The 22880-nt window shown below is 44.0% G+C and overlaps 1 protein-coding gene across 1 annotated transcript in view; it reads right to left on the bottom strand.

The window, feature by feature from the left end:
* Positions 1 to 22880, bottom strand: part of LOC138662147 (relaxin receptor 1-like) — a 405515-nt gene that overhangs the window by 49721 nt on the left and 332914 nt on the right. The window contains exons 11-12 of the mRNA XM_069747334.1: positions 16764 to 16835; positions 13156 to 13227 (exon numbers count right to left, since the gene is read on the bottom strand). Coding sequence (XP_069603435.1) covers positions 13156 to 13227; positions 16764 to 16835 — 144 coding nt within the window. The remainder of the gene's footprint in view (positions 1 to 13155; positions 13228 to 16763; positions 16836 to 22880) is intronic.

The following is a 22880-nucleotide window of genomic DNA, read 5'->3' as shown; positions in this document are numbered from 1 at the left end:
GCCTACTGATTTGCCCTGTTGAGGGCAGCGTACAGTACTGCAGTGCGCAGGCGCTGGGCCTCTCTGGCCTTCCCGGTGCCTGCGCACTGCAGTACTTTGCTCTACCCTCAACAGGGCAGATAAAGTACGCCTGCGCAGGAGCCACAACAGGAAGCAAGGAAGAGGATGACATCGCATGAAGATGGAAGGTGCCGGACCCGATTGTGATGCCCATCGGACCGGACCGCACCAGACCGCCCCCCGGGTGAGTATAATCTAACTTGTTTTCAGCAAGAACAGTCTTTTTGATCACAAATGACTAAGGGAAAGAATTTTTGTTCCATTTTTTAATTTCAAATGTCAATGTGTTTGTCAGTACGATGTCTTATTGAACGGGCTACTGGATACTACTGTGTTATCATCCGTTTTTAAGTTTGAGGGAGGTCACTTTGTCAAAAATAAGGCTGTGTTTGTGTTAAAAAAGCTTTACAGTCCTAAGACACCTCAAACTTTGCAATACTGTGATTTGTGGCAGATCGATTGACTGCAAATCGAATATCTGGCAAATTTGGTAAATTCGAATTTCAAAACGTGTCCATATCTAGTACTGCACTTTGAATGCATGTACTGAAAAACAGCAGATACTTACATCAGTATATGGGAAATTTCCAGAAACTCATCCAAGAGGAAAAAAATATTAAAAACAACAACATTTATTAGATCATCTTTAAAAATATGATAGAAAAAAATGGGAGTGCTAGAGGGAATTATCTGGGGATATCACCCTTTCCTTTTTTTGCATGTGCACTGCCTGGAGACTATGTCTGCTAATCCACTATACAGAGGGTGACATGAAATATTTTTTCTTTTTTTTTGGGTTGAGAATTGCATCCAGTATACAAGACAGGAGAAGTGGTACTGTGTAGTGACCATATATTCAGCATAAGAGCAGATAGTATACAGGACAAGAGAAGTGCTGCTGTGCAGTGTCCATATATACAGCATAAGAGCAGATAGTATACAGGACAAGAGAAGTGCTGCTGTGCAGTGAATATGTGCGCAGATACTGAGAATTACACACCTCAACACTATACTATTATATACACAGCTGCACACTATATACTACAACCTCAATTCGAAAAAGTTGGGGTGCTGTGTAAAATTTAAGGAAAACAAGAATGCATTTATTTGGAAATCTCATATAGATATACACTGCTCCAAAAATAAAGGGAACACTTAAACAGAATATAACTTAAAGTGAATCGAACTTCTGTGAAATCAAACTGTCCACTTAGGAAGCAACACTGACAATCAATTTCACATGCTGCTGTGCAAATGGAATAGACAACAGATGGAAATTATTGGCAATTATCAAGACACTCAATAAAGGAGTGGTTCTGCAGGTGGGAACCACAGGCCACATCTCAGTACCAATGCTTTCTCGCTGATGTTTTGGTCACTTTTGAATGTTGGTTGTGCTTTCATACTCGTGGTAGCATGAAACGGATGCTACAACCCACACAAGTGGTTCAAATAGTGCAGCTCATCTAGGATGGCACATCAATGCGAGCTGTGGCAAGAAGGTTTACTGTGTCTGTCAGCGCAGTGTCCAGAGGCTGGAGGTGCTACCAGGAGACAGGCCAGTACACCAGTAGATGTGGAGGGGGCCGTAAGAGGGCAGCAACCCAGCAGCAGGACCGCTATCTCAGCCTTTGTGCAAGGAGGAACAGGAGGAGCACGGCCAGAGCCCTGCAAGATGACCTCCCTCAGGTCACAAATGTGCATGTGTCTGCACAAATGGTTAGAAACTGACTCCATGAGGATGGTCTGAGTGCCGATATCCACAGATGGGGTTGTGCTCAGAGCCCAACACCATGCAGGAAGCTTGGCATTTGCTACAGAACACCCGGATTGTCAAATTCGCCACTGGCACCCTGTGCTTTTCACAGATGAAAGCAGGTTCACACTGAGCACATGTGACAGACGTGACAGAGTCTGGAGACACCGTGGAGAGCGATCTGCTGCCTGCACCATCCTTCATGACTGGTTTGGCAGTGGGTTAGTAACAGTTTGTGGTGGCATTTCTTTGGAGGGCTGCACAGCCCTCCATGTGCTTGCCAGAGGTAGCCTGACTGCCATTAGGTACCGAGATGAGATCCTCAGACCCCTTGTGAGACCATATGCTTGTGCGATTGGCCCTGGGTTCCTCCTAATGCAGGACAATGACAGACCTCATGTGGCTGGAGTGTGTCAGCAGTTGCTGCAAGATGAAGACATTGAAACTATGGACTGGCCTGCCCATTCCCCAGACCTGAATCCGATTGAACACATCTGGGACATCATGTCTCGCACCATCCACCAACATCATGTTGCACCACAGACTGTCCAGGAGTTGGCAGATGCTTTAGTCCAGGTCTGGGATCTGGGAGGAAATCCCTCAGGAGACCATCTGCTGCCTCATCAGGAGCCTGCCCAGGCATAGTAGGGAGGTCATATAGGCATGTGGAGGCCATACACACTACTGAGCATCATTTCCTTGTCTTGAGGCATTTCCACTGAAGTTGGATCAGCCTGTAACTTAATTTTCCACTTTGATTTTGAGCATCATTCCAACTCCAGACCTCCGTGGGATATTGGTTGTGATTTATGTTGATAATTTTTAGGTTTTATTGTTCTCAACACATTCCCCTATGTAATGAATAAAGATTTACAACTGAAATATTTCATTCAGTGATATCTAGGATGTGGGATTTTAGTGTTCCCTTTATTTTTTTAAGCAGTGTATTTTATTTACAATAGAACCTAGAACACAAATCAGAAGATGAAAATTAGACACGTTTCCATTTAATTTGATGGCAACAACACATTTCAGCGGCCAACGGTCAATATTGAAAGCTTGTGATCTATGGATCCCTGGGTGGCACTGTTTAAAAAAAAAACAAAAAAAAACAAAACATGATTCGGGCATGCTAATCACTCCATGAGCTCAGCAATAGTTCAGGGAATCATTTTATGTGAATGCAGTTCACTGTGCAATCCATAAATGGAAATTAAAGCTTTATCATACAAAGAAGCCATATATCAACACAATCCAGAACCGCAGCCAACAGTATGGCTTCACAGAAGAAGAGTATCGTGATGATGACCTGGCCACCTGCAGTCCAGAGCTGTCACCAATAGAGAACATTTTGGCACATTATAAAATTAAAAATCCAGCAAAGAAGGCTCCAGACTGTTGAGTAGCTTGTACCCTAGATCAAACAAGAATTGGCAACATTTTTCTCCCCAAACTCCAGCAATTGGTCTCCTCGGGTCTCAGACATTTACAGACTGTTGTAGAAAGAAGAGGGGATACCCACACAATGTAGACATGGCCCTGTCCAAACTATTTTGATAGGTGTTGCTGTCATTAATTTCTAAATGAGTTAAGTTTTCAAATGAAAAATGTCAAACATTCACCTTCTGATCTATGTTCTGCTGTGAAAAAAAATGACTAGAAGATTTCCAAATCTTTGCATTCTTTTTTTTTTTACATTTTATACAGCATCCCAACTTCTTTGGAATTGGGTTTGTATACACACTTTATACAATTATATCCACAATACTACACTATTTTCTGTTGAGAGAGTGTCGCGAGCCACATCGAGCTCCTGCCCCACTCACAGTAATAACACGCAGGGCCCCCATTACCAGTGTAATGACAGCCAAAGCTTTTCCACTGAAAACACACTTCGGCCGTATGCCAGGCTCCAGGGTTTCCTTCCTTACCCCCATTCAGATCTGCATTGCTACACACAATAGTCACCATCTGGAGATATGCTCTTAATTGCTGTTTGGTACACCTGGTGCTAATACACCAAGCTGGCAGACAGTCACAAGCCACACATCACGGGCCCGCAAGCTACACGTGGACTGTGGATACTGTGGACTCCACACTGTACAGGCAAAGGTCCACACTGACACACAGGACAGGGCAGGAGTCTAAGAGTTGCCCGGAGGGGTTTGATCACCAATGATGGTGGAGACGGACTTCCTGTCTACACATTAGTGCATGTACAAGACTGTCAGATGGAGATCATATGACCAAAATTCTTAAAATGAAGGTGGGAGATCTATAGATGTAACTTAGGTGGTATGAAAAACATTATACAGCGAGGGTTGGTGAGTAAGTTGAGTTTTTCATTAAGTAGAGGGGAATTGGTTTCCATTGAGAAACAGTGGCACAGGTTATATAGTATAATGCTCACTTTTAACATAACAAAAATGCAGTACCATCCTGTCAGGAGCAACATATAGTGTGGAGGGGCTGTAGGGAGTTTTACTGTGAGTGAGGTATTGTGGGGACATTACATTTTGCATGAAGAACACTGAGGATATGATATTATGCGTGGAACTATGGGGGAATCACAGTGTGGGGGGAATAATACTGGAAGTGCAGGGACTATAGAAATCATACTGTGTAGGAGAGAATGTCCTGTTGGTGCATCATACTGTGAGTGGGGCATCATACTGTGAGTGGGGAGTACTGTGTGCTGAAGGCACTGTGAGGACATAGTACTGTGTGTGGTGGTAGCTCTAGGAGACATGAAAAGGGGCATCATACTGTTTGGGACCCTAATACATAATACTACATAATACACTAAGAGCAATATTTATGTGTGGGCACATATAGAGTACTGAATGAGGTTAGGGAAGTGGCTTACCATGAAGTCAAAGTTGTTGCAGTCTGTTACGCAGTATGTGTGTCACAGGGTTACCGCAACAGTGTGGAGCCAGAAGACTGCAGCATCTGTGTTTGTGTTTTCTTGTTTGTTGGGTTAGTGTACTATGATGCACTGTAGCGTCCCTTTTCCCTGGGTGGGGGAAGAGAACAGACAGAGGGCTAACTCAGGAGATAAGGCAAGGTTGGAGGCCCTGGCATCTTCACCTTCAGAAGTATCCCGGGGAGTAGGGCGAGATAGGGTGCCTCCTGTGTTAGGGACAGGGAAAGAGCCCCTGGTCCCGAGTCACCAGACAGCTGTGTTGTAACATTTGCTCTGACCGCAACCATTTTTTCTGATCCATTATGCTCTGACAGTGCAACTGCGGCAGCTCAGTCTGGAGGTGGTGGATTTACACATGGTGGTTTTGAAGCACCCTGATGCATCTGGTGTAGGACTCCCATTTCCCTAGCAAACCATAGTGGAGCCCAAGATCACTTTACCTGACAGGTTCTCTGGTGGGCGTGATAAGTTTGCTGTGTTCCGGGAGGCCTGTAAACTGTACTTCAGGTTACATCTGGTTTCCTCAAGTACAGAGGAGCAACGTGTGTTGATAGTAATCTCGCTCCTCCAGGGGACCCCCAAGTGTGGGCATTTTCTTTCAAGTCTGACTCTATGTCACTTCAGATGGTGGAGGGATTTTTCTTGGCACTGGGCCTTATATATGATGACCCAAATTGCTTCTCCTTAGCCGTGTCCACACTGCGCTAATTTCAGCAAGGAGACTGGCCGGCGGAAGAATATTGCTCTGAGTTCTGGAGGTGGGCCAAGGACACCAGGTGGAATGACCCTGCACTCTGTATTCCGTTCTGTGAGGGGTTCACAGTGAGGGTGAAGGATGCCTAAGCTCTGTATGAGACTCCTGACTCCCTTGAGGCAGCCATGTCTCTGGTGTTCCGGGTTGATCGCCATCTTCGCCAGAGACATAGGGAGTCACCTCTGTGTGCGGTTGGTCCAGGGTCAAGGGAGGTCAGCACTGAGCCTACTGTGGAACCTATGCAGGTGGGGGCGTAAGGGGCGAATGTGTTTCAATTGTGGTAAAAAGGGCCATTCGTGGACACGTGTCCCTCCCGATCACATAGAAAACAACTGCCAGGAAAACCAGGTGGCCAAGGTTGCTGGCAGGGGCTGGCTGGCAAATTTTGGCCTGGGGGGCAAGCACACAGTAGTGGCCCATTACCGGCTGCAGCCCATCCTTACTGTGTTTACCTATGGCTTATTCATAAAGAGAGTAGAGGTAACAAGGTAATAAAAAGATAATGCTGGAATAATGATGGGATACTTGTGGTGAAATGCCAACTAAATTCTCATCCACTTCTATCAGTCAGCTACTCTGAGAGATGTCTGAGACTCTAGTCGACACCAGGGCCGGCGTTAGGGGCATGCAGACCAGTTGGCTGCCTAGGGCCCCCGCTCCTCCAGGGGTCCGAGTAAGAGGAGCTCAGTGTCTTCCACTTATCGGCTGATACAGTTGAAAGCAGTGATGGATGATAGTGCGTCAGGTGACACTACCTCTCCCATTACTCCCCCTCTGCCTCTGACTCAGTGTGCCAGCAGTAGAGCTGATGAGACGCTAAGACGCCCTGTATTGTGTGTGCATTATAGTGTGTGTGTGTCTGCTGCATTATACTGTGTGTGCATTATTGTGTGTGTATGAGTGTCTGCTGCATTATACTGTGTGTGTCTGCTGCACTATACTGTGTGTGGGGGGGACTGCACTATACTGTGTGTCTGCTGCATTATACTGTGTTTGCTGCATTATACTGTGTGTGCATTATAGTGTGTGAGTATGTGTGTGTCTGCTCCATTGTACTGTGTGTGGGATGACTGCACTATAATGTGTGTATCTGCTGCATTATACTGTGTGTGTCTGCTAGACTATGCTGTGTAGGGGGGACTGCACTATACTGTGTGTGTCTGCTGCTTTATACAATGTGTTTGCAGCATTACACTGTGTGTGTACATTATAGTGTGTGCATGATACTGCATTATACTGTGTGTCTGCTGCACTACTGTACTGTGTGGAGGGACTGCACTATGCTGTGTGTGTCTGCTGCATTATACTGCATGTGTGCATTATAGTGTGTGTATGAGTGTCTGCTGCACTATACTGTGTGGGTGGACTGCAATATACGGTGTGTTTGCTGCATTATACTGTGTGTACATTATAGTGTGGGAGTGTGTGTCTGCTGCATTATACTGTGTGTGGGAGGACTGCACCATAATGTGTGTGTCTGCTGCACTATACTGTGTGGGGGGACTGCACTATACTGTGTGGCTACTGCACTATACTGTGTGGGAGGACTGTACTATGTTTGTGTGTTTGCTGCATTATACTGTGTGTCTGCTGCATTATACTGTGTGTGTTTGCTGCATTATACTGTGTGTGCATTATATTGTGTGTGCATCATTTTACTGTCTGCTGCATTATACTGTGTGTGTGCCTGCTGCACTATACTGTGTGGGGGGACTGCACTATACTGTGTATGTGGGGGGCTGCATTATACTCTGACAGGGGACTGCACTATACTGTTTGTGTGGGGGGCTACATTATACTGTGTATGGGGGGACTGTATTATACTGTGTTGGGGGCTGCATTATACTGTGAGGGGGCTGCATTATACTGTGAGGGGGCTGCATTATACTCTATCAAGAACCATGGAGAGTGCATTCTACTATATCTACTACATGGGACCTGCATCATACTGTATCGAGGACTATCTGTACCCATCATTCTTCCTCAGCCGAAGTAAGGGTATGTTCCCAAGATCAGTAAAAACTGCGGGTTGGACGCTGTGTAGTTGTTCAGCGTCTAATCCGCAACGTCCTGATGTTACAGCACAGTGGAAATCCCATGCCCACTATGCGTGCACAGATGCCCGTGGATCACCCGCCGAGACCGACATGTAGTGCGTCTCTCGAGACTGCAGCATGTCTATTTATCTTGAGGAGACGCGAGGCTCTGCAAGATACATATCACCAGTGCAATGTATAGGCCGTTGTGATTCCGCACGGTTCAATGAACACATGTGGATTCCCCTGCATTCAATAGTGAGGAGCGCTTTGGACGGAGCGGACATCTGCAGTGTCCAAAGTGCAGCCAGCTACTGAACGTGTGCACATACCCTAAGGAGGCTGGGAAACAATTGTCGAATGACTTCAATATTGTCGATCACACTCGTTTAGCGGCCTGAACTGAGCGCAAGTAAATACATCTGGAATGTTTCTATCTGATGGTGCAATATGTTAGCATTTGGGGACCCACTTTAAACTTTTGCCCAGGGCCCTGCTTTGTCTAAAACTGGTCCAAGTTGACACGTGACTATAACTATGCAAACTCATACTTGCAATCACTACGCTGGGAACACAGAGGAATCGTGACAGTGTGTGCGCAGCGCTCTATCACGATTCAGTAAGCTGCCGTAACACACAGACTGACTGCAGAAATTTGTCTTGAGTCCAGAAATCAGTGTTGGAAAAAAGAGTGTGAGGCTTGGCAATTTCTTATTGTCCTCATAGAACTAATTCAAATATACTCACCTCCATTGTGAAACAGACAACAGTCCAGCTAAAGAAGCCGCCATTAACTTGGTTTCTCCAAACCTGTGTAGAGTTTAGTTTAGTTTCAGTGTGTTAGTATACTCACTGATTGCTGCGTGTCAGTGTGGTAATATACTCACTGATGGCAGGGTGTCAGTGTGGTAATATACTCACTGATAGCAGCGTGTCAGTGTGGTAATATACTCACTGATAGCAGCGTGTCAGTGTGGTAATATACTCACTGATTGCAGGATGTCAGTGTGGTAATATACTCACTGATAGCAGCGTGTCAGTGTGGTAATATACTCACTGATAGCAGCGTGTCAGTGTGGTAATATACTCACTGATAGCAGCGTGTCAGTGTGGTAATATACTCACTGATTGCAGGATGTCAGTGTGGTAATATACTCACTGATAGCAGCGTGTCAGTGTGGTAATATACTCACTGATAGCAGCGTGTCAGTGTGGCAATATACTCACTGATTGCAGCGTGTCAGTGTGGTAATATACTCACTGATAGCAGCGTGTCAGTGTGGTAATATACTCACTGATAGCAGCGTGTCAGTGTGGTAATATACTCACTGATTGCAGCGTGTCAGTGTGGTAATATACTCACTGATTGCAGGGTGTCAGTGTGGTAACATACTCAGTGATAGCAGCGTGTCAGTGTGGTAATATACGCAATGATTGCAGCGTGTCAGTGTGGTAATATACTCACTGATTGCAGCGTGTCAGTGTGGTAATATACTCACTGATTGCAGCGTGTCAGTGTGGTAATATACGCAATGATTGCAGCGTGTCAGTGTGGTAATATACTCACTGATTGCAGCGTGTCAGTGTGGTAATATACTCACTGATTGCAGCGTGTCAGTGTGGTAATATACTCACTGAAAGCAGCGTGTCAGTGTGGCAATATACTCACTGACTGCAGCGTGTCAGTGTGGTAATATACTCATTGACTGCAGCGTGTCAGTGTGGTAATATACTCACTGATAGCAGCGTGTCAGTGTGGTAATATACTCACTGATTGCAGCGTGTCAGTGTGGCAATATACTCACTGATAGCAGCGTGTCAGTGTGGTAATATACTCAGTGACTGCAGCGTGTCAGTGTGGTAATATACTCACTGATTGCAGCGTGTCAGTGTGGTAATCTACTCACTGATTGCAGCGTGTCAGTGTGGTAATATACTCACTGAGAGCAGCGTGTCAGTGTGGTAATATACTCACTGATTGCAGCGTGTCAGTGTGGTAATCTACTCACTGATTGCAGCGTGTCAGTGTGGTAATATACTCACTGATTGCAGCGTGTCAGTGTGGTAATATACTCACTGATTGCAGCGTGTCAGTGTGGTAATATACTCACTGATTGCAGCGTGTCAGTGTGGTAATATACTCACTGATTGCAGGATGTCAGTGTGGTAATATACTCACTGATTGCAGCGTGTCAGTGTGGTAATATACTCACTGATTGCAGCGTGTCAGTGTGGTAATATACTCACTGATTGCAGGGTGTCAGTGTGGTAACATACTCAGTGATAGCAGCGTGTCAGTGTGCTAATATACTCACTGATTGCAGCGTGTCAGTGTGGTAATATACTCACTGATTGCAGGGTGTCAGTGTGGTAACATACTCAGTGATAGCAGCGTGTCGGTGTGGTAATATACTCACTGATAGCAGCGTGTCAGTGTGGTAATATACTCACTGATAGCAGCGTGTCAGTGTGGTAATATACTCACTGATAGCAGCGTGTCAGTGTGGTAATATACTCACTGATTGCAGCGTGTCAGTGTGGTAATATACTCACTGATTGCAGGGTGTCAGTGTGGTAACATACTCAGTGATAGCAGCGTGTCAGTGTGGTAATATACTCACTGATTGCAGCGTGTCAGTGTGGTAATATACTCACTAATCGCAGTCTTCTCCTGTGTCTAGAGTTGCTCCACTCCTGTTCTACGTCACCTGACGGCTGTTCAGACTCTCCAGGTCACGCTGGGCTCTATGTGACACATAGGTGGCTTTTACAATAGAAGTCTATGGAGCGTGAGAATGAGGCTCACAATGAGGATCCATAGACTTACATTGTAAAGAGACGTCCAGGTAACATAAAGCATAGTGGGAGCCGGGGTCTGAAGAGTGAAGACGTCACTCAGAGGAGAAGCCGAGCGATGCTGGATACCGGAGAACACGGCGCTAGGTGAGTACAGTAACACACTGACACTGCTCTAACATGTACATGGGAACTAGGGGAAAAAGCGTTAATAGGAGGATTACAGGCAACAGATGGTATGTGCTGGATAATATGTTACTTGTATATTGTACTATGAGTACAGACATGATATATTATACTATTCGCACTTTATCCAGCATATAACATCAGATGTTTATGCACACAGTATATTACATAAAGTATACTGTACAGGACAATATATGACTGCTATGGGACATACAGACATCAGACATTACATTAGCCACGTATTATCCTGTACATACCATCATATGTCTCTGCACATAGTATGGGCGAATAATTTTTCAGAGGGGCCACATGACACACCACGACTATCATGGAGGCCAAACCAAAAGACTGAAGTGAATTCTGCTCAATATTATTATTAACATATTAATTACAATTCATATTAAAATATAATAATTATATCATACTAGATGGTGGCCGGATTCTAACGCATCGGGTATTCTAGAATATGCATGTCCACGTAGTATATTGCCCAGTCACGTATATTGCCCAGACACGTAGTATATTGCCCAGCCACGTAGTATATTGCCCAGCGACGTAGTATATTGCCCAGCCACGTAGTATATTGCCCAGCCACGTAGTATATTGCCCAGCCACTTAATATATTGCCCAGTCACGTAGTATATTGCCCAGCCACGTAGTATATTGCCCAGCCACGTAGTATATTGCCCAGCCACGTATTGCCCAGCCACATAGTATATAGCACAACCCACGTAGTACGGTATATTGCCCAGCCACATAGTATATAGCAGAGCCACGTAGTATATTGCCCAACCACATAGTATATAGCAGAGCCACGTAGTATATTGCCCAGTTACGTAGTATATTGGCCAGCACAGAGCCACGTAGTATAGAGACTTAAAAAAAACCCAAAATAAACATATACTGACCTATAGCCCGTTGAAGTCCTGCTATACTCACCCTCCGCCACCTTTCTCGCTCCTCTCCCCGCTCCCGGGACCGCTCCATTGCAAGCGGCAGCTTGTGGTCCCGTCCCAGGGCTGGTGTGAGCAGGACCTATGATGACGTCGCGGTCACATGACCGAGAAAGGCGGCGGAGGGGGAGTATAGCAGGTTTTTTTTTTTTTTTTAATTATTTTTAACATGACCTATTTTTACTATTGATGCTGCATAGGCAGCATCAATAGTAAATAGTTGGGGACACACAGGGTTAATAGCAGCGGTAACGGCGCACGTTCGTGACAGAAGGACAGACAGACAGACGGAAGTGACCCTTAGGCTTCTTTCACACTAGCGACGCTAGCGTTTAGCGCATTGCACAATGGAGGCAGCGGATGCATTTCTCCGGCGCATCCACTGCCCCATTGTAAGGTGCGGGGAGGTGGGGGCGGAGTTCTGGCCGCGCATGTGCGGTCGGATAAAGCGATCCGTCAGGAGCAAAAAACGTTACATGTAGCGTTTTTTGCTCCCGACGGTCCGCAGAAGCACGACGCATCCGTCGCTCGACGGATGCAACGTGTGGCAATCCATCGCAAATGCGTCGTCAATACAAGTCTATGGGGAAAAAACGCATCCTGCAAGCACTTTTGCAGGATGCGTTTTTTCTGCAAAACGACGCATTGTGACGGATTGCAGAAAACGCTAGTGTGAAAGTAGCCTTAGACAATTATATATAAGATACTACAGTATGTGCACATGCCTACAGTGTTATATGCACTGATTATACCTGGACCTCACATTATAATGGATGGAATTATATCTGATATATGGTGTCCTGGAGCCAGGCTCAGGAGCAGTCAGGATGACTGTATACTTGTGTCTGACCCTGACTGGGAGTTATTGCTGCAGCTTGAACGGGTGACGCTGGAGCCGAAAACTCCACTGATAGTGACCTGTGCTGCATGAAAGTTCAAATGGGTGCAATAAATCCTCACACTCACTGTGCCTCAGAGGGACTGCAGACACAAGACGCAGGATTCGGCCGGGTCCTTGATCTCCTCCTGACCCCTGCAAATCTCTTCTGACTCAGACTGCTCTCCAGTCCTCCACGAGGAAGCATCCCGGCCAGCGCGCGAGGTGAGAGATCAGAACATACGGCCGCACAGTGTGCAGTGTGGGCGTGTCTACAATTCAGGGACGGACGGCCACCACTTACAGGATTAAAGTAGCACAGTGCACTGCCAAAAGCCATCTTCTAGGCGGCAGGAAGCTGGGCGGCCCGCATCTGCTGCTGAGGAGACAGGCCCGGGGGGCACTTGCCCTTTTGCCACCCGGCCCAGCCCGCCTCTGGTTGCTGGGAGGTTAGCAACCCGGGTATCCTCATCACCTCTGTGGGTAGGACACAATATTTCCTACCAGCTGTAATCCACCTAGGTTCGTTTAAGGTGGACGTGTCTACATTTCTGGACAGTGGGGCGTTTAATTTGATCAATGCTAGGTTCGTCCAGGTCAAAGGCAACATCCCACATACTCTGTCCAGACCCATACCCAGAATCACCATTCACATGGGCACTTTACCAAAGTTGTCCGAGACTTAGAGGGGAAGGAGCCCCTGGTCCCGGGTCACCCGACAGCTGTGTCGTGACAATGTGTTCCTTTTCAATTTGGGAGGTACTGTATATTACATGTACAATAAATGACCCTGTCCAAGGGCAATACTCACAATTGTTGTAGATCTTGTAAATTAGTAAACAGTGATGGCGGCAGGTCTGCTATCCGATTAACAGAAAGATCTCTGTAAAAGGATACAGCAAAATAATTACACAGGTTAATTTCTGTGTTGTGAATGATGTCTCCAATTTCAGTTCTCATCTAATATATTTCTTCAGAGTTACCTTTCCTTAATTTTCTGTAATACACAAAAGACATAAATTTGTAGCTATCAGTTTATTTGCATGAATATGCGGTCAAGGTCAAAGATCCTCTTTATAGCTGCCCTCTGCAGTGGCTAATAGACAGTGGTCCTTAACAGGGCACCTCCTCTAAGAACACAGAATTTATTAAAGGGAATCTTTCTCCAGGTTTTTGCTATTCCATGTGAGAGCAGCATGATGGAAGGGAAGAAACCTGGATTCCAGCTATGTATCACATACTGAGCTGCTTGCTACCTTTTTTTATACAATCACTGTATTACCTGCTGCAGTTCTACCAGTACGCCCACACCACTGATCACCAGCTTTCTGCCCACGAACAGTATACACAGAAAGCTGACAATCAGTGGCATGGACCAAGTTATACAGAGCTCATGAATATGGAGGACTACCTGGCAGCAGGTTTACTAGTCCTCTAGTGAGAATCTCCTGCTGACAAAACAGTGATTCAAAACTGAACTGAATGTGTTCACAGACACTGATTTCTGGAACATTTCTGACCCTATGCAGTGATTTTCATGACTGAATCATGCCTGTTTCTTAATGCGGTGCCGCATGATGGCCCGTAGATCATGAGCATCTAATATTGATGGTCAGCCTTGTCCTTTGTGCACATGGATTTTTCCAGAATATTTAAATCTTTTGAGGATATGTACTTTAGATTGTGGAATACTCAAAGATTCAAAGTCTTTGCAATTTTACATTGAGGAACATTTTTCAGAAATTATGCTATAATTTTTAAACGCAATTATTCACCAACTAATGATCCTCTGACCATCTTTGCTTGTGAAAGACTCTGCCTCTCTAACATGCTCTTTATATACAGTCATCTGACTTAGTTGAAAATTGACCATACGCTTACAGTACTTTTTCATCTTATGGTTAACCCTGTCCTAACATTTTTGAGATGTGTTGCTGCCATCAATTTCTGAATGAGTTATTTTTTTTCAAATGAAAAGGAAAAATGTCTGATTTTCCACTTATAACCAGTTTTTCTAACCTGTTGCTAATAAAATATGGCTACAAGAGATTTCAAAATCATTGTGTTTTTCATTTATTAACCCCTTTCTGCCAGCTGACGGAATAGTACGTCAGCTGGCAGTATCCCCCACTTTGAGGTGGGATGCGGCGGTGAGCCCACCTCTAAGCCGCGACATGTCAGTTGTTTTCAACCACGATCTGCCTGCACCTATTAACTAGTTAAATGCCGCTGTCAAACTCTGACAGTGGCATTTAACAAGCGTTGCCGACTGCGCGCAGCCGGAAGTACGCTCACCGCTGAAGCTCGTCACATGATCGGGGGTCATTGGTGCATTGTCATCACAACCAGAGGTCTCCTCGCGACCTCAATGGTTGTTGATGGCAGATTGCTATGAGCGCCACCCTGTGGTCGGTGCTCATAGCAAGCCTGTAATTCTGCTGCATAGAGGTGATCTGTGCATCACCTCTATGTAGCAGAGGCGATCGAGTAATGGATGCTTCTAGCCTCCTATGGAGGCTATTGAAGCATGCCAAAATAAAAAAAAAAAGTGTTTAAAAATATAAAAAAAAATATATATAAAAGTTAAAATTACCCCCCTTTCACCTCAATCAAAATAAAACAATTAAAAAAAAAATCAAACCTACACATTTTTTGTATCATTTCGTTCAGAATCGCATAATCTATCAATAAAAAAAAGGAATAACCTGATCGCTAAATGGCATAGCGAGGAAAAAAAATCAAAAAGCCAAAATTATGTTTTTGGTCGCCACAAACGTGGTATAATTAAAGACGTCAGCTCGGCACGCAAAAAATAAGCCCTCAACCGACACCAAATCACAAAAAAGGAGACGATACCGGTATCGGAAAATTGCACAATTTTTTAAAAAAAATTTTAGCAAAATTTGGAATTTTAAAAAGTAACCTAGACATGTTTGGTTTCTATGAACTTGTAATGACCTGGAGAATCATAATGGCTGGTCAGTTTTAGCATTTAGTGAACCTAGCAAAAAAGCCAAACAAAAAAACCAATGTGGGATTGCATTTTTTTTTTTGCAATTTCATTGCACTTGGAATTTTTTTTCCCCTTTTCTGTTACAAGATGGTATTGATGGAAAAATAAAAAAGTTATGGCTCTGGAAAGAAGGGGAGAGAAAAACTAAAAAAACGCAAAAAGTTCCGGCGGTTAAGGGGTTAATATTTTACAAAACATCCCAACCTTTTTGGAATTGTTGTTGTAAAAACATTACTTATAAAAAGAGATTTATATATTATATTTGTATTATTTATTTATTTATTTTACAGTGTGTGTATGTTGATTTTTGCAACTTCACTGGGGTGCCCATGGTCAAATTTTTGCTGTGGGACATGAATTGAAAAAATTAAGCAGAAAAAGGCAGCTGTATTTACCAGCACAGGTCAGAAAACTAATGCACTTACAAGATGCAGCAGCCCCCATGATAAAGGCGGGGGCATCACAGGTACAAAATATTGATGAAACAACCACTAGCACACCTACTAATTCATGGAGGGGGGTGGTTGTGTAGTATTTAAATTGCATCCGGTAAGACTTGTGTGGGGCGCCAGTCACACAGATGGTGTGCACAGTGTCTGGCTCACAGCCTGTTAGTGATGCCCATACTGTAAGGGTAGGTGCACACATCAGTAAATGCTGCCTGTTGGACGCTGCGTATTTGCGCAGCGTCCAAATTGCAGAGTCCAGATGTTACAGTATAGTGGATGGGATTTCAAAAAATTCCATGTCCATTATGCCTCCAGAGATGCCCACGGATCACCCGCGGAGACGGACATGTGGCACGTCTTTTCAGACGGCAGCATATTTATTTATCTTGCAGAGACGTGAGTCTCCACAAGATAACGCCTGTACAATGTATTGGAGGCGGTGATTCTGCACGGTTCAATGAACACATGCAGAATCACCTGCATTTGATAGCCGGCAGCACCTTGGACGCAGCGGACATGTGCTGCATCCAAAGCACTACCAATTCCTGAACATCTGCACATACCCTTAGATTAGGTGGGCTAACCAGCACTATTTAAGTACACCCCACAGGGACAGGCATTGATGGGCTTGGCTGCATCCTGCATGAAAATGAAAAAAGTGCAGTAAAATAATACATAATTTGCATGAGATATTGGTCAATATTTTGACCAAAATACGCAAGCTCATAACCCGCATCAAGGGTCCGCCTTGTTTTGAGAATCCCTACAGTAAAATCAAGAGCAAAACCATAGCAAAAGGACATAATACATAAAAAATATAGCAGAAAGAAGGTCTACACAACATTGATATCCACTAGTAACATGTTGTTCTGATAAACGTAGGTATTTGTAAGGTAACATATATAAAAATATTAAACCCTCACACTCATAGTTCTATGACAAGACATCTATACTCACAGATCCACTAATTTGTTCATTTGGGTTAATGCCCCTTGATGAATTTTGCTTATCTTGTTCCTGCGCAGGATGCTGTAATGAGAAAATGACAAGTGACTGAGTCACTGATAGATGAAGAAGCTGATTATTTTTAAGCAAATGTTTCTATGATAGGGAAATCATAGGCCCCTCACCATGTTCCATGGCCAACCATGTGGGTTCAATATTGAATCACAGCTCATTTAAAAGGAGGAAATAATAAAATATCCTCAAATTTTGCTTCTGAAAAACAAACCGTGATTTTACGGAATACAAATGCTCTACCTAAAAAGTCATTAAGGTTTTATTGGGCTGTTTCTTTCCTAGAAAAAAAAAATCACTTGAAATAGGCTCACATTTTGAGTCAAAACATTGTGTACCTTTATCATGGAATACATTATTTTCACCTGTTTTTTGCTATGTTCGGAGTTCGATCTCTTTTTCTCCTATATGTTACCATAATTTACATTTGCCAGTAGATTTGGAGGACCGCTCCAAATGTACTATATATACAACATATATACAAACACACATGTGTATCTTTATGCATAGGAGTGTGTTTTTATATATATAGGTATGTGTGTGCATACAATTTCTCCCCTTGTGCAATGTCTAACAGAACAAGAGGGAATCCCTGATATTGGTAAACTGTTAAATCTAAAGACACCAGGCATAAATACAGTGTGTCCTTAAAGTCATGGTGCACTTTTGACCAGTCACAGGATCTTTTTATAGTTTACATTTTGGCGCCCATTCTCTAGCCCAATCATATCAGACCTGTTCATGAGGAGAGGCAACAAGAACTAATCATACAACACAAACCAAGTTAAGCTGTTGCTGAGCCCCCAGTCAGATTAGCACCTGATAAACTGAACTCTGATTAATACAGTCAGGTCTGTGACATCATGCAACCACAAGCTTATGCTAGCTGCGTGGTTTTCCATGCCAGTCGAGATGTGGATGGTATAGAGGAAAGCTCAGTGTGTTCTGTGGCTCGCTAAATTCGAATCCGTGACCAAAGTGCTACGTGAATATCGGCGCATTTTTAATGAAACGTCACCACATAGGAATAACATTACTCAGTGGGATAAGCAGGTAAAGGAAACTGGCAGTTTGGTGGAGAAACCCCGTTCTGGTAGGCCATCAGTCAGTGACGAGTCTGTAGAGGCTATACAGGATAGCTACCTAAGGAGCCCTAAAAAATCTGTGCGTGTATGTGCTCGACAATTCCACCTACGCAAGACTACAGTTCATATGGTGTTAAAGAAACATCTGTTTTACGGGGTACAAATTGCGGCTGTTGCACGCTATCAAACCGGCAGATAGACCCAAACAATGCGCGTTTGCTACAGATATGCTTCATGAGATTGACAATGATGCAAGATTTTTGCAGAAGATTGTGTTTAGCGACAAGGCGACCTTCCATAAAACAGAGAATCACAGACGTTATTCACTCTGTTACACCAAACGTCCTTACCAGTGTGTGGCAAGAACTTCCCTATTATTTGGATGTGTGTAGGGCAACATATGGAGCCCACATCGAATTGCACTGAATAGGTATGAAACTGGGAGAGTTTTTCTTTTATTTGGAGAAGATTTCACATTTCTATCTTTTTTGTTGCTTTCCAGTGACTGGTCGAAAGTGCACCATGACTTTACGGACACAGTCTATATTAATACATTTCCTTAAACACCTCTAAATCTCCTACTCCACATTTGGACGAAATGGTGGAACTGACTACCTACCACGATACCTCCGAACTTTTCAAGAACAGAAAGAGGGACAAATCAGGTGGTTCGCATAGCGTGCTGCGCCTAATTATGACAACGCCCTTAGCCACACCCCCAATCCATGCCTTTCTACCAATTCTTTCTCCCCGGGCAGCAGGAGATGTCAGAGGGGTGCTGGCAGTGAAGGAAATTCTGCAGCCCCAAATCCAGGACTGTATCCAGGATGTTTGGGGCTAGGACAGGAGGTCCAAGAATCTCTTACCTTCCGGCTTTTGATTAGCTAGGGCTGGCATGACACTAAGTGTGCATCCTGCTCATCTTTACTTAGAACCTGTGGATGTATTTTTGCTCACTCGTTTACAGTAGGAGCTGCCAGAACGTTCTCATCTTTATGTAGCTTCACTATATGACATCTGGCTCTTTTGTGTCTGTAAGGCTAGGTTCAGATTGCATTAGGGCAATCCATTTAGCGCTAAGCGCTAGCGAATTGCGCTAACGCAATGTATTTTTCGGGTTCGCGTTTAGCGTCCCCGCTCTCGCAGATCCCCGATCTGCGAGAGCGGGGAACGGACCTCGGGCACGCTGCGGACGCTGCAAGCAGCATCCGAGGCACGTCACAAAACACCGGCTCATCGCTAGCGCGTGCCGAAAATGGCACGCGCTAGCGATGCGCGTTTCCATTGCTGCCAATGGGCGCGCTAACAGACACGTTGCACAGCGTTAATTTTGCCGTGCATCGCTGTTCGTTAGCACGGTCCCATTAACGCAATCTGAACCTAGCTTTAGGCCGCGTTCACACATTGCAGAAAGATTAACCAAGACTTATTTATTGCCCTAGTCGGCTCATGACAGATTTTAGTTATGTGGTAATTTTGCATGTCTCTAAAACGCTGAGCTCTATAGTCTGCACAGCTTAGTAGTTATCAGGCACCAAGAAACAGACAAGTAAGTTGATTTTGCACTATAGCACTTTATCGGGTGTTTGGTGGTGGCTTTGATAAGGAGTCCTGGTTAGGGTCATTGAGGGTCAGTTGACATGGAGCGGGGACGCCACTTCACTACCCAGGGTGCCAACCTCCGCTGATAGGAAGGGCTACCTTCAGGGATTGGCACAATCTATCTTCCCTAGATCTTTCCTATTATTGTCAATTTTTGAATTTATTGTGCAATTGTTGCATATCCCAGTGGATAACTTTAGATCACGGCAAAGGCACACATAGGGTGTATATCCCCAACAGAAAGCTTCAACTCTGTATGAACAAAGCTTTACCTTGCTTTGAAATTCACATGGGTTTATTCAGAATCAAGAGCAATATATTAATTTATTCATAACTCAATCTAAATTGATGGATGTTTCATATTCATACAGAAATGTATTGAAAACCTGCCGAGGACAAAGTCAAAGTAGACAAATGCTTTATCTAATATTCATGGCAAAGACAAAGAAACAAACCTTTCATCTCTAAAAGAATTATGGAAAAACAAGATAGTCGACTACGTTATTTTTTTGTGAACATTTTCTAGACCTCTTTTTTGAAGAATTTTTTAGGTTGTATGTTTTCTACTTTACTCATAGAAATTTATGAATAAGCAGACATCTGGGTTCAAGATGAGCAGACTGATCTGATTTCCTGAGGATTCAGTTTGAATTCAATTTCCTAAAATTTGTGGGTTTACATGAATTTGAACATTCTGAGTTTCAACATGCGGTTCGCACAAACAACACCAAAAAACTTGCTTGGCACCATTTTCCACACTGCTGAAGCATCAGAGAGCAGGCTAACGTCATGTTCTGTTGCTTCACAGGCCTCCCCATAATGTTCTGCAGCTATGGATATGTTATTAATTATCAAACCTTGCACAGTGGTGGTCAGTACCAGGGCCATCTGAGATCAGTGGCTCCCAGTTGAGCACCGTTTGTACTGCAAAGCTGTTTTCCATATCTAGAGTTCCTGGGTAAGTCTTTCGCTCCTGTAGAGTGTAAGCTCTTATGGCCAGCAGGATCCTCTCGCTCTCCTGTAGAGTGTAAGCTCTAGTGGTCAGCGGGGTCCTCTTTGTCCTGTAGAGTTCAAGGTCTTATGGTCAGCAGGGTCCTCTCTCTCCTATAGAGTGCAAGCTCTTATGGTCAGTGGGGTCTTCTTTATCCTGTAGAGCATAAGCTCTTATGTCAGCATGGTCTCCTCTGTCTCTCTTCTTTAGAGTGTAAGTTCTTTTGGTCAGCATGGTTCTATCTTTATCTCTCCTGTAGAATGTAAGCTCTTAGGGTCTGCAAGGTCCTCTCTCTCCTGTAGAGTGTAAGCTCTTATGGTCAGTGGGGTCCCCTCTTTCTATCTTCTTTAGAGAGTGTAAGTTCTTTTGGTCAGTATGGTTCTCTATTTATCTCTCCTGTAGAATGTAAGCTCTTATGGTCTGTGAGGTCCTCTCTCTCACCTGCCTGTAGAGTGTAAGCTCATATAATCAGCGAGCTACTCTCTCTTTCTTGCTCGTGTGGAGTGTAAGCTATTTTGGTCCGCAGGGTTCTCTCTCTCCTCTCAACCACATGTATTTTCTGATTAATTGCAAGCTTTCCAATTTTGAGATTCACATAAATTTATTCTCTGCAAATTAAATTTTTTGAGAAATTTCTGCAGTGTTGTTGAATTTAAATTTCAAAAGATTTGCTCATCTTCAATCTGCGTGTTATCAGTTGGGAGAGTCTCCTTACACAGTTTGCTACTTTCCAAAAAATGGTGAAGGTATCGGCATCTGTAGAAACATGTCCCTATTGACAAGAAGAGTGGTATCACATTCATCATTGGTCAATTTATTCAGGCATTTCTAGGAGAAATAACAGAGGAATAACACAACACAAAGGGGCAAATTTAGAACTGTGGAAAAATATTGACATAGCGGTTCCTTGTGTAGGGATCATCAAAGATAACACGTAACAGGTTTGCCGGCCATCCAAGATTCTGATATGGATGATAACCTGTTTTATTTGTGTACATACACAACAACTACTATTAGTACAGGTGTAAGTCAGGGAGCTTCAGTTTCTGGAGGTTATCATCATGATATCCATAAAACCAGATGTGAAGTACAGGATGGCCTTACTCTACTTCCTCACAATACAGAGGAATGTATTTACTAAAACTGTGATTCTGAGACAACATACTATAAAGATACTATAAAGTCTTAACATGCACCAAATTTATCAATGTGGTTCATGCTGGTTGATATACCTGTGAAATTTTAAAATTATCCAGTCTATGTTTGCGTAAATTATTAAGACCCTTTGGACAGGGACAGAAGCGCATACAAAATAGGGCAATACCATGTGGTGGAGGAAAAATGGCAGCGATGGTACCGCTTACCTGAAGGTGTTGTGTGCAGACATAACACCTATAGAAGTGTGGAAAGCCGCTGCTGCCGCCACGTGGATGGAAGAGGGTTCTTCCAGATGTACAGTCATGGCCGGAAGTGTTGACATGCTTGAAATTGTTCCAGAAAGCCAAGTATTTCTTCCAGAACAATGTATTGGAACAGCACAAAAAAAAGGCAAATTGGACACCTCAGTTGGAATTTTGGACCACTCTTCTTTTGCAAACTGTTCCAGGTCTCTCATATTTGAAGGGTGCCTTCTCCCAGCATCAATTTTAAGATCTCTCCACAGGTGTTCAATGGGATTTAGATCCAGACACATTGCTGGCGACTTCAGAACTCTCCAATGCTTTGTTTCCATCCATTTCTGGGGGCTTCTTGAAGTATGTTTGGGGTCATTGTCCTACTGGAAGACCCATGAAGACCATGTCCTTGGTTTTTGTACCTTGATAAAGGCGCTGGTACGGTGCATAAGCTTGTTGGTATTAATAAAAACCAATTTGAAAATCTCAAGGCTCTATTATACATCAATTGTTAGTTGCTTTACTTTGTACCAGAAAAATGTGGATTAATTTTGACACAATTTTTGGTGCATTTGGTGTCACAAATTAAGCCACGTCCTCTTTTTGACCAGCAACGTCATAGAAAGTGTCTAGCAGACATCATAATTAAAAGGGTTCTCCACTACTAGGACAACCCCTTCTTGATCAAAATGTTTGGCCCCCATAAAATAATAAAACCTAGACTCACCTCCCGTGCTGGCGCAATTTCAGCGGTGTTTGCACTCTTGATCCTGGGGCAGGCGTGCGGTTGTTGTGACACATAACACCGGTGCCCAGTCAGTTCCGGCGTCACTGTCCCCAACTTCGGACAAATCAAATATGAAGAGGAAGTACGGGCTGCACTTCCTCTTCTTGCTCAATACCACAGAAGGCAAGGACAGAGATGCCAGCACTGATTGGGAGATGGCGTCATGTGTCACCACAACAGGACAGGAGACAGAGTGCT

Source organism: Ranitomeya imitator, chromosome 2 (assembly GCF_032444005.1).
Source record: "Ranitomeya imitator isolate aRanImi1 chromosome 2, aRanImi1.pri, whole genome shotgun sequence".
Classification (NCBI taxonomy): domain Eukaryota; kingdom Metazoa; phylum Chordata; class Amphibia; order Anura; family Dendrobatidae; genus Ranitomeya; species Ranitomeya imitator.
Note: the sequence above shows the minus strand (reverse complement) of the source record. Positions and strands in the feature narration are given on the sequence as shown.